The 12,473-nt window shown below is 42.8% G+C and overlaps 1 protein-coding gene across 2 annotated transcripts in view; it reads right to left on the minus strand.

The window, feature by feature from the left end:
- LOC109903666 (voltage-dependent calcium channel gamma-6 subunit) overlaps nucleotides 1–12,473 on the minus strand; it is a 50,561-nt gene that overhangs the window by 6,452 nt on the left and 31,636 nt on the right. Inside the window, exons 1-4 of one of the 2 annotated variants that reach the window (XM_020500524.2) lie at nucleotides 6,495–6,603; nucleotides 3,150–4,067; nucleotides 2,362–2,436; nucleotides 1,336–1,473 (exon numbers count right to left, since the gene is read on the minus strand). In XM_020500524.2, coding sequence (XP_020356113.1) covers nucleotides 1,336–1,473; nucleotides 2,362–2,436; nucleotides 3,150–3,564 — 628 coding nt within the window. In that variant the 5' untranslated portion in view covers nucleotides 3,565–4,067; nucleotides 6,495–6,603. Of the gene's footprint in view, nucleotides 1–1,335; nucleotides 1,474–2,361; nucleotides 2,437–3,149; nucleotides 4,068–6,494; nucleotides 6,604–12,473 lie in introns of those variants that run through there. The other variant, XM_031789382.1, reaches the window with a different exon arrangement.

Raw genomic sequence — 12,473 nt, forward strand, 5'->3', positions numbered from 1 at the left:
CCGGTGATGGTACTCAGCTGGGGTATAGGCAAACAGGTCTGGGAGGGGCAACGGTCCTAATGTTTATGCCTGATGCTGTCCGCTCCACGGTCCTGAAGTGGGCCCATTCCTGCCACCTGGGTTCCCGTCGAACCTTGGCCTTCGTGCGACAATCCTTTCGGTGGCCTACTTTGGTGCAGCACGTCTTCCGAATCCATGGACTGCCAGTGGACATGGTCTCTGACCAGGAGCCTCAGTTCTCGTCTCGGTTCTGGAACGCGTTCTTTACCCTCATTGGGTCATCAGCCAGCCTGTCCTCTGGGTTCCACCCCCAGTCCAATGGCCAGTTGGAGCGAGCCAACCAGGATCTAGAGACTACTCTGCCTGATCTCCGCCAACCCCACCACCTGGAGCCAGTAGCTGGTGTGGGTCGAATACGCCTGCAATACCCTTCCCTGCTCTGCTATGTGCCTATCTCCGTTTGAGTGTTCCCTGGCGTATCAGTCCCCGCTCTTCAACAAACAGCAGGAAGAGGTCGGCATACCTTCTGCCCAGATGTTTGTCCGCCACTGTCGGCGTACCTGGAGGAGAGCCTGGTCAGCCCTCCTCAAGACAACTTCCAGGTATTGACGACAAGTGGATCGCCTTCGGACCCTGGCACCCATCTTCCTCATTATCTCCTGTGTATTTATACCTGTGTTTTCTGTCTGTCTGTGCCAGTTTGTCTTGTTTGCTAGGTCAACAAGTGTTTTTCTCTCAGCTCCTGCTTTTCCCCAGTCTCTCTTTTTTTCTCACCTTCCTGGTTTTGACCCTTGCCTGTCCTGACTCTGAGCCCGCATGCTTGACCACTCTGCCTGCACCTGAGCCTGCCTGCCATCCTGCACCTTTGCCCCAGCTCTGGACTTTTGATCTCTGCCTACCCTGACCCTGAGTCTGCCTGCCGTCCTGTACCTTTGCCCCACCTCTGGATTACTGACCCCTGTCTGCCCTTGACCTGTCTTGTGCCTGCCCCTGTTGGATTATTAAACTGTTGTTAATTCAACATTGTCTGCATCTGGGTCTTATTGTACCTTCAAACTTGTTAGCAACATGGCGAAGATTGCGTACTCCTCATGTCCTCGCTCCTCTCTTCTCGTCTCCTTCTCAAAACCCATTGGATGAAAAAGCCAGAGGTCTCTCCCCTCTGACCTTCTCCTCTAATGGGTTTGGAGAAGGAGATGAGGAGAGAGGACACGAGGAGTATGCAATTGAGATCTTCCCAAGGTCTCATTAGACATGTCAAAATAGTAACATTTAATCATTGTAGTTATACATGTACAGTATGTCACCATGGCTGCCATATGTCTACTCACTCACCTGACAGAATGAAGCAAACCGATGCAGCCTTGAGGAAGAATGATTCTCCTTTGCTGAGGGCTGTGGTGATGCATATGGCCCCTGTGACCATCAGGAAGAGACCGAAGAGGGCCATCATGGCCGCCGCCACATTCAGACCTGGGAAGAGAGAAACGGTTATCGTCTTGATACAGGTACATTCCATTATTCATAGTACACTGGCACCAGGTACATTTACATTTGAGTCATTTAGCAGACCCTCCAGGGCGACTTGCAATGAGTTCATTCAACTAAGGTAAGTGAAATACCAAATAAGTTCAACCTTATTCAAAATGGCCAATCTACAAAAGGTTAAGTCCTTGCATCCACTTGTAATTCTCACAGATATTGGTACATCCCCTCACTGATATACTCTAGGGAAGCATTTCCCAAACTCGGTCCCGTGGACCCCAAGTAGTACACATTTTGTTTTTTGCCCTAGCACGACACAATTGATTCAAATAATCAAAGCTTGATGATGAGTTGATTGTTTGAATCAGCTGTGTAGTGCTAGTGAAAAAAAAAAAATCTGCTCCCCTTGGGGTCCCCAGGACCGAGTTTGGGAAATGCTGCCCTAGGAGTTACCGACTTGCCTAGAGGATAATAGAAACGTTAAACATCACACTCCTGACACGTAGGGCATCATGCCCATTGAAACTAACAAAAAATCCAGAAGATAGTTTATTTTGCGCATAATAAATCCAAAGAAAAATAATTTGGCCATCAGTGCCCCTCTTTAAAAAATGTGGCACATGACACCTCTGGTTTAGAGCTCACGAAAAAAATAAAAAGGATTTCACAATTTTCCCACATTGACCCATGAAGAAACAGTCCTACTGACTTCAATGCTATAATGTAAAAGGAGTAGGTGGAATACATTTTAGACACTTACTGCAGTCAATGGCTGACCCAGTGCAACATAGATGACAGACTTGAGGAAGAAAGAAAGTGTGTGGGTGGGCAAGGTGAGACATGGGTTGAAAGAAGGCAGGGGACAAGCTGACTCACTCTTTTCTGTTGTTTTCTGGAAGATGACGGCATTCTCTCCAGTGGTGTAGAACTTGAAGTAGGTGCAGTTGGATTCTAAAGGAGATAGGGAGAGACAAGGAACTTATTTGAAACAGATGGAGACCTTATCAACTTGCACATCACCATAATCTTATTGCGACTCATACGGCTTGCGGCACACTAATTATTATGCATTCGTGCACATCGATGACAATGCCAAGGTTATGTCTTCTATGCAATTAGTGTTATGGCATCTTGTAGTCTGATACAAGGTAGTTTATTCTACATATAGACGGCCCTCTCTAGTAAGACATTTTAGTACAGTATTTGTGGGTAATACGTGTGTGAGTTTAAGGTAAGCGTCTATCCCTACAGAATGTAAATGTATATTGCAGTCAAATCTGTGACCCAGTCTACACCTGAAGGCCAGTCATTGGATTATGGCCACAATACAAATAACTGATATCTAGCCGTAACTAACGGTGGGGCTATAGCTAAGTAATGATATAATTGTCACTTCTGGCCTTGAAATTTGGGAAAGTGGAATTTGGCTGAACTACCCCTTTAAAATCTGGCATAAAGGGCCACAAGATTTGTCAAGAGAGTGTTTTGAATGTATGAGTTTGAGTGAATGCGGTTTGGTTTACACAATTTGCCAGTATGCAAAAAATGGGTCTGGGATTTCTGATAGGTGATTTTGTACAGATTGGATTGCATGCGTTTGAGTGGATACCGTTTGGTTAACACAAAATAATGTAGGCCTATTCATGCAACTCCAGAGCAGTTACCTCCGGGCAATTCAGCCGGCCCACAGCTCTCTCGCTCAGGGTCTATGTCAGCCACCCACAGAGTCCGGGTGCATCCTTTCCACAGCCCGTAGTGTGCTGCCAGACATGTCTGGTTGTTGTAGAAGTTCTTGGGCGGAGACAGCACCACCCAATACTCTGTGCCCAAGCCCAAGACAGTCAACACCACACCCACGATGGCCACGAAGAACGCCAGCTTGATCTTGCCCTCCTGGACCTCGCTCATGCCTCCTGATGTTGACGCTTTTGCACGGCGCTTAACTCCCATAGCACCAGCCCCAGCCCCTCTGCCACCCATGACACCGGTCAGTCCCAGAGTACCTGCTCCGGCTCCTACTCCCGCCCCTGGTGGAATCGGCCTGCCATCCTCTTCGTGCAGAAAGAAGGTGGACCACATGGCTTTTCAGATGTTTACGATTGAAAAATAAATATGAATAATGGATAAAGACAGGTAGAGAGTGTAGGAGACTGTCTCCTACACAGGGAATGGGTTTATATTGTGAGGTGGCAGTGGAGCGATAGAAAGGATGGTAGACAGGGAAAGAAGGGAAATGGGATTTAGCAGCACTGACTCCGTTTATAAAGCAAACATACCAAACCCACCATAAAAAAAGGATAAGGCATATTAAGGATTATCAGTGCAGAAAATATATATATTTGTGGGTTGTTGTTTTTTTGTGTCTGCACAAATCATTAATAGTTAGGTATTAACACCAGACATCGAAAGCTTGATGTAAAAGGTGGTTTGTAAGAAGTATGCAATGAGCGGGTCATAATGAAAAATGGTTCAAAAGATAGAATAGATTAGAGAAAAAAAGATCAAAAAGAGAGGTAGCCTCCGTGTAAATGTCGGGAAACATCGATATGGAGGACAAGCCAGGAGGGAGACCGCAGCTTATTCTAGAAGAAAAACCAAGAAAAAAACAACAACAATGAGTTTTAACATCAGTAGAAGAAAAATCTACTGACTTTAATCCATCACAATGTTAGTACAAACTAAAATGAACAACTGCCATGTCACCTTATAGTGTCTGATCCAATCCAACATGGCAAGTATAATTTTGATGCTGCAAAGAATACTTTCCAACTGCGTGGTTGGATATCAAGTCTGAACCAGCACATGTTCATGAGTGCTAAATTGATACTTTCTCACCTTTTTCATAGCAAATATTGTGTGCACCAGTGGAGGTCAGTACCGTTTTAAGATGAGGGCAGACACAAAAAATGTTTATGAGCATGACCTTATTTCTATTACAGCATATTGGATGACTGTCATTCATATTTCATTCACCCAGCTCAATGTAACATTGATAGGTTTAGGCTACTACATGATACTCAAATTTTCCCTATACCCATCATGAGGTTGCTACAACCTAGCCTATGAATAAAAGTTTACAACATAAGTACACAGGTCGAGAGAATGTTTTGTAATCATGGTGGCAGATTGTGTTACATTCAATACCTCCTTGCACACACTTTTGCCTGCATCTAACGTTTGCTGATCTAGGGTGTAATCATTAGTCCTACAGTTGAAAACGAGAGTTGCTTTTGGACAAATACAGGTATGTCTATCCCTGTTTCGTCACGTTTGCTTCAGTTTAAGAAACATTTTTCAACAGAATTGGAGGAATGAATGCACCCCTGATCACACGCAAACACAGTTCACTTTCATAGCAGCCATAAACAAAGAGCATGATCACTTTGTTTGTTGAATTCCTTTTCGCATCTACGCGCGCTACTCCTCTCTCACCTTTTCGCATCTACGCGCGCTACTCCTCTCTCACCTTTTTCCTTCACTTGCGGACTTCAGTGCACACATTAGCTGTCTGTCTGTCTGTGACCAGGCAGATTTTTTTTTTCAAGCCAACCCATAACATAACCGCTAACTGCTACACACAGCCTACATCGTTGTCACTATATTATCTAACGCCATAGTCAACATAGCTAATAGAACTAACGCATTAGTCAACCTGCTACAATCATGCAGTACAGTGTACAGTTAGCAATAAGTTTAGCAGTTACACCGGCAGGCCCCGGTGGCAATAAATTAATAAAACCTTCCTTGACTTGGAACACTTCCAGTGTTGGATAGCCTTAGCCAGCTAGCTAATCTAGCACCCCTCTCCGTTTGAGCCGGGTGTTTGAGTGGGCTAAACTAGCTAGATAAATACTGTAAGAAATACTACGAAAACTAGCTCTCTCGTTCTCCATCTTCAATTTTGAAGAAATTTATTTGTTAACTGTAACTATTGTCTTTCTATCTCTTCGAGTCAACTCCTCACCACAAGTTATGCACTGCAATGCAATCTGTAGCTTATGCTCTCAGTCCTAGATTAATTCTCTGATCCTTTAATTGGGTGGACAAAATGTAAATTCATGCTGTAAGAGCTCTGATAGGCTAGAGGACGTCCTCTGGGAGTTGCCATAATTACTGTGTAAGTCTATGGAAGTTGAGCCTCCTAGGTTTTGTATTGAAGTCAAATGTACTCAGAGGACAGAAACTAGCTGTCCTCCGGCTACACCATGGTGCTACCCTACAGAGTGCTGCTTAGGCTACTGTAGACCTTCATTGTGTGTTTTAATTATTTGGTGACGTGAATATATTTTGTATATTTTAATCTAAAATTGATAGTTGTATTTTTTGTTCCACTATTTTTATGAAATTCTCTGAGGTGCCTCCATTGGTATGCACATGTTACTTCAGTTACTATCATTTAAGTCGGCGTTGTGTTAAAGTCACTTACACATCTTAAAGAACTATATCTATATTTACTGTAGACTGAAAGATGGACAACAGTAGTAATTATCCTACACATAGCTACCTTACAAAGAAGTCTAAGCAACTAGTATGCCAACTAAAAATAAGACAATGAAACGATTTCATCACAAATATTTGCACAGCATTACGGTTAACCTCGCGTGGTAAAGAAATGGACAGCTTAATGAGAGGAAGCTCTGAACCATAGAGGTTACAATTACAGATGCAAAACAGTCCTCCATGATTCAGTTCTGAATACTTAAAGTGCCTCGCAAGATTCCATTCAAAATAAACGTATTCAATTACAATACCCATTGAAATATACAACAGTGTGATCAACATGAAATTGAAATCAGCAAAAACACAAACGGCAACAAATGCAGAGACCCCAGAGCAACATTCACAAGGCCACCATTTGAGCATAAGCAATTCAGTTTATTTTTTCAGCGCTGTCATTAAAAATCTACAACGGACACAAATGAATTAACCTCTACTCATTTTGCTTTGCTATAGACTTTAGGTCATGACCACGGTACGAATCATAACAATGATATGAAGAAGTTGCTGACCTGCTTGGTGTGTGTGTGTGGTTCAGTTCGGGAATGAAATAGGGCGAGGCGAGGAGAGGGAGTGAGCGAGAGAGGGATCGCAGAGGAAGAGAGGAGAGGAGGTATGGGCAGTGGAAAGAGGGTGGAGGCCAGAGTGTGTTGCAGAGAGTTGATGAATGGGTGGGTTTAGTAACTATGTGGCCACATGCCTACGTGGTGTTTGAAAGTGTATATGTTTGTTTAGACATGCACGTATGGTTGGGCTGGAACTGTCTGTCTTTGCTGGCCCCTGTAAAATGTATTTGCAAGAATATGCGTCATGAGTGTGTGGTCTCTATATCACTCTGTGTCGTGTGTGCGTGCGTGCGTGAGTATGTGTGTGTGTGTGAGCATGCACCCGTTACTGTGTGTGTGTGTGTGTGCATGTGTGTTTGCGTGTGCCTGCACCTGATAGTGTGTTTGTCTGAGTGAGAGAGAGAGCGCGTGTACACGAGAGAGTTTGGTGTGTGTGTTTCTTCATTCTATTTTTGACAACCACCTGTTAATGACATTAAAAAAAAGAACTAGAGGCACTGGACCCCCGACAAGGTTATGTCAGGAAAGGGGGTGGAGGTAAATTCCTGGGGCTTCTGCTAGTATTTTGTTGATTAAAGAATTGTGGCTGCAACACTTCAAAAAAGAAACTCTGCATATAGCCTTGAAGGTGTGACGTAGGTGGAGCAAGATCGAGTAACGGCAAGGGGCAAACCAAATACTCTGCCTCTGCTGACAACTTCAAACCCACGATTTATCCATGGTCAATCTGGGTTTGTGTAGGAGACAGTATTATCTGATTACAGCTAAGCAACTGGACTTGCAGGATCTATTCACAGGGTCTATATCACTTAACGGTAATGTACCCTTGAGCAAGATCCAACCTGTATTGCTTGAGTTAATGCAAAGTCTATTTTAAAGCGGCTATATAAAGCGGCTATGCAAAAGTAAGTGTGACTTCTGTACATTGCCCTAGATGAAGGCGTCCTCTTGGTAGGAGGAAGAAGAAATGGGGACATTTTAGAAATGTACTTGATTTCTTCCATTCTAAAGGTGACATTATTACAATTGTTGCCGGGGAGACAATTTGGGAATGATTCATAAAAACTCAAAATCAAGTTGACTCAAAAGTAAATGTCACTTTCTCCTGTATCGGAAAGTTGAAAGAAAAATGTGATCATGCATGTAAATCTTTTATGCCGCCACTGCCCAATGCAGAACCTTATACAGTGAGTGCAGTGGGGATGGCTGTTACCAGCACATACCGTTCAGATCCTATGTCCTGAAGCACATACTGTACAGTACACAACATAGGCATAAGGACCTCAACACCATACCACAACTCCCGATCAGGGGGAAAGACCTATGTAGTTAGGTCATAGAGGGAATCCAGGGATGACTGTCTCCAAACCTTGCTACGCTGAAAGACAGGAGGAGGGTAATCAGTTAAAGCCAGTCGAAAAACAGTGATCCTGAATTGATTCATTGACTTGTTTAATGTATTTATTGCACAGGGTTTTTCATTAAAAAAATTACGTATACTGTATGAACAAATAATTGTTTAACAAAAATACATGTACTGCTGGTATGTATATCTGGGCCCACATAATAACATATTAGTCTATAAGAATGCAACGCAGGGGTAGTTGTGACTTCTGGTCTGAACTGTGCTTCAACAGAGTTGGTCGTTATGCGACTGGAAACGTTCATTCACGTAGGGAAGTATTCTCCTGTCAGTGACAGAATGCTGCAGTCAGATGTGCTCAGCATTGTGATAAGTAATGAGAGAGACCGGGCCGTGTTCGAATACAGAAATGCATCCTTCCTTCCTTGTTTCCTCAAATATCTTTGAAGTGCATCCTCCCTTCCTTGCGTCCTTGAGGCAAGCAGAGATTTATACGTGATTGGATAGGTGTTAAGAAATGTTACCACCCCATTACTTTCACCAATCCAACTAATTGATATCTCTGATTACTTCCAGGAAGGTAGGAGGGAAGGATGCGTTTCTGAAGTATTAGAAAAGGGTCCTGGACTGCGACTTACTACGAAACTGTAGCAGCAAATTATCTCCATAAGATGGCACTACCAGTCAGAGCTTTGTGGGGCTGCAGTACAGGACAAAATGAGCCCCCCTGATTTAAAAGGCATGCATGGCGAGGATGAATTCTAATGCGTAATATGATTAGACCAGTGTGCGGGGGATTCATACGGGACAAAGTTGGGGTTGGGTTGCGTTGTGCTGTTGTGGTCTATGGATAATACATTACTATTATAAAAAAAGGCTTCAAAGTTGACGAAGAGCTGAAACATGTTGGATGGTCTGGTGTGCTATCTAAGGCTTGGAGAGGTACTTAATGCCTTATTTGGCGAGTATGGCATGGAGTTCTTTCTGAAAATGGGACCTGACACAGGAAATGTAAGGTTTATTATAGGTTAGCTGCTGTATAGCTAGAAGGATTGTATATGGTGTGGTATTAAGGTTTAGTAGGGTACATTGCATTGTGGTGCACTATGTGCTGTCAGTATGGCAGTGCATCTACTCCTCCCTGCCTATGAGCTGCATTATAGCCAGTGGTAATACTGTGCTTCCTTCTCTCTCTGATTATATTAAGGTCCTGGCTGACGCAGAGAGAGATAAGGGGATTGCCACAGGAGGAGCGCCTGCCAGTTCTGTGCACTGTGAAGAACGATTACTCATCAACCTCCTTGTCTCTCTCTCTCTCTCTCTCAATTTTTCTATCACTCACTTAGTGACACACAGACCCTTTCTCTGTTGATTTACTCTATCAACAATTATTTGTCACACTAATCTCGCTCTCACTCATATTTCCCTATCTCAATTTTCTCTAAACAAATTTCCTCTCCCATTTCACCTGACAACATTATCGTTGTGAAGACCGTGTGAAAGAGAAATTACCGTTACTGGAGTTATACCTAGTACTGATGTGCACTGAGTATAATGTTTCAACAGCAGCCTATCAAAAGTAACGGAAATCAAATCAAATGTATTTATAAAGCCCTTTTCACATCAGCAGATGTTACCAAGTGCTTATACAGAAACCCAGCCTAAAACCCCAAACAGCAATCAATGCAGATGTAGAAGCACGGAGGCTAGGAAAACCCCCCTAGAAAGGAACCTATGAAGAAACCTAGAGAGGAGCCAGGCCCTGAGGGGTGGCCAGTCCTCTTCTGGCTGTGCCAGGTGGAGATTATAAGAGCACATGGACATTAAGGCCAGATCGTTCTTCAAGATGTTCAAATGTTCATAGATGACCAGCAGGGTAAAATAATAATCATGGTGGATGTATAGGGTGCAACAGGTCAGCACCTCAGGAGTAAATGTCAGTTGGCTTTTCATAGCTGTGAATTCAGAGGTCTAGACAGCAGGTGCGGTAGAGAGGGAGAAAGGGGGGGGAGTTAAAACTCTAGCAGCAGCACGACAAGGTATCACGTCTGGTGAACAGGTCAGGCTTCCATAGCCACAGGCAAAAGAGAAGAAACTGGATCAGCAGCATGACCAAGTGGACTGGGGACAGCCAGGAGCATACTTAAGTTCACACAGGACACCAGATAAGACAGGATAATTTCACCAGATAGGAAAGAGTAATGCTAGCCCCCCTGCACATTGACAATTGTAGCATAGATACTGGAGGATGAGACAGGAGGGAGGGATCGGGGGACACTGTGGCCCTGTCCAAGGATACCCCCGAACAGGGCCAACCAGGCAGGATATAACCCCACCCACTTTGCCAAAGCACAGCCCCCACACCACTACAGGGATATTAGCAGACCACCAACTTACTACCCGGAGACAAGGCTGAGTATAGCCCACGGATATCTCCTCCACCTCATAAGCCCGAGGGGGTGCAAAACAGGAGAGTAGAGCATTGCAGTAGTCTAATCTAGAAGTGACCAAAGCATGGATTGGCATTTCTGCATACTTTTTGGACAAAACATTTAAGATTTTTGCAATGTTAAAACTTCTTTGGGATAGGGGCGGTATTTTCACGTCCGGATGAAAAGTATGCCCAAAGTAAACTGCCTGTCACTCAGGCCCAGAAGCTAGGATATGCATGTAATTGGTAGATTTAGATAGAAAACACTCTAAAGTTTCTAAAACGGTTAAAATTATGTCAGTGAGTATAGTAGAACTGATATGGCAGGCAAAACCCCGAGGACAAACCACCCCCACCCCCAATTTTTTTAAACCTTACCACTGTTTTCAATGGCTAGTACTCCAATTATAAGCCCAAGTCCTCCCAAATTCCAGTTCCTAGGGCTTCCACTAGATGTCAACAGTCTTTAGAAAGAGTTTCAGGCTGGTTTTTGGAAAAACGAGCCAGAAATTGTAGTTTTTATAGGTGGCTCCCATTTTGGCTGTAGTGTTTCCAAGCGCGTGGAGGAAAGCTTGTTCTTTCTTATTTATCTCCGGTAAAGACAATAACGATTCTCCGTCTTAAATGTTATTGTTTATTTGCATATTAGGATACCTAAGGTTTGACTATAAATGTTGTTTGACTTGATTGGGAAAGTTTATTAGTAACGTTTGGGATTCATTTGTATGCATTTTGATGGAGGGAAACTGAGTCGATTATTGACTGAAGTGCGCCAGCTAAACTGAGTTTTTATGGATATAACAAAGGACATTATCGAACAAAAGGACCATTTGTAATGTAACTGGGACCTTTTGGAGTGCCAACAGAAGAAGATCTTCAAAGGTAAGGCACATAGTATATTGCTATTTCTGACTTTCGTGTCGCAACTCCCTGGTTGGAAATGATTTGTTATTTATTTGTGTGCTGGGCGCTGTGCTCAGATAATCGCATGGTTTGCTTTCACCGTAAAGCATTTTTGAAATTTGACACGGCGGCTGGTTTAACAACAAGGTATGCTTTATTTTGATGTATTGCACTTGTGATTTCATGAAAGTTTAATATTTATAGTAATTTAATTTGAATTTGGTGCTCTGCCATTTCACCGGATGATGTCGAGGTGTCCCGCTAGCGGCACGCCTATCCCAAATTAAGAAGATGGAAAATCTGACCTTGAAATATTCTTGTTCGTCAAAAGAGAGATCAGTTTTATTTGAGACGACTGTACAGCCAACAAGATTAATTGTCGTATCAAACAGCAGATTTCTTTGTTTCTTGGGACCTAGAACTAGCATAACGGTTTTGTCCGAGTTTAAAAGTAAAACATTTGCCGTCTTCCACTTCCTTATATCTGAAACACAGGCTTCCTTGGTAGGCTTCACCATGTTCAAAATGTACAGCTGTGTGTCGTCCATATAGCAGTGAAAGTTGATATTGTGTTTCCAAATCACATCACCAAGATGTAGAATATTTCCTGAAAACAATAGTGGTCCTAGAACGGAACCTTAAGGAACACCGAAACTTACCATTGATTTGTCAGAGGACAAACCATCCACAGAGACAAACTAATATCTTTCTGATAGATAAGATCTAAACCAGGCAATAACTTTTCTGTGTAGACAAGCGATTATCAACTTTTATCTGGAGCAGATGGTCGAGGGGCACGAACATAATTACAAATAATTTGTAGACTGCAAATTGACCGCAAGAATCCCAAACAGATTTAACGATTGACTAAAACATAATAATTTCAAACCTTGCTTACATTTGTATAAGATCACGTGTCTCTATATTATGGGTAAGAATACTTGGGAACAGACATCTTAAATTAAGATCACTTGGAGCTGATTTCCTGGTGTTTTTGCAGTCTTATGTCCAACAATGAAAATTCCACATACCAAAAAATATGTGTACACTACCGGTCAAAGGTTTTAGAACACCTACTCATTCAAGGGTTTTTCTTTATTTTTACTATTTTCTACATTGTAGAATAATAGTGGAGACATCAAAACTATGAAATAACACATATGGAATCATGTAGTAACCAAAAAACCTGTTAAACAAATCCAAATATATTTTGTTTGAGATTCTTAAA

The sequence above is a fragment of the Oncorhynchus kisutch genome, linkage group LG14 (genome assembly GCF_002021735.2).
Source record: "Oncorhynchus kisutch isolate 150728-3 linkage group LG14, Okis_V2, whole genome shotgun sequence".
In the NCBI taxonomy this organism is placed as follows: domain Eukaryota; kingdom Metazoa; phylum Chordata; class Actinopteri; order Salmoniformes; family Salmonidae; genus Oncorhynchus; species Oncorhynchus kisutch.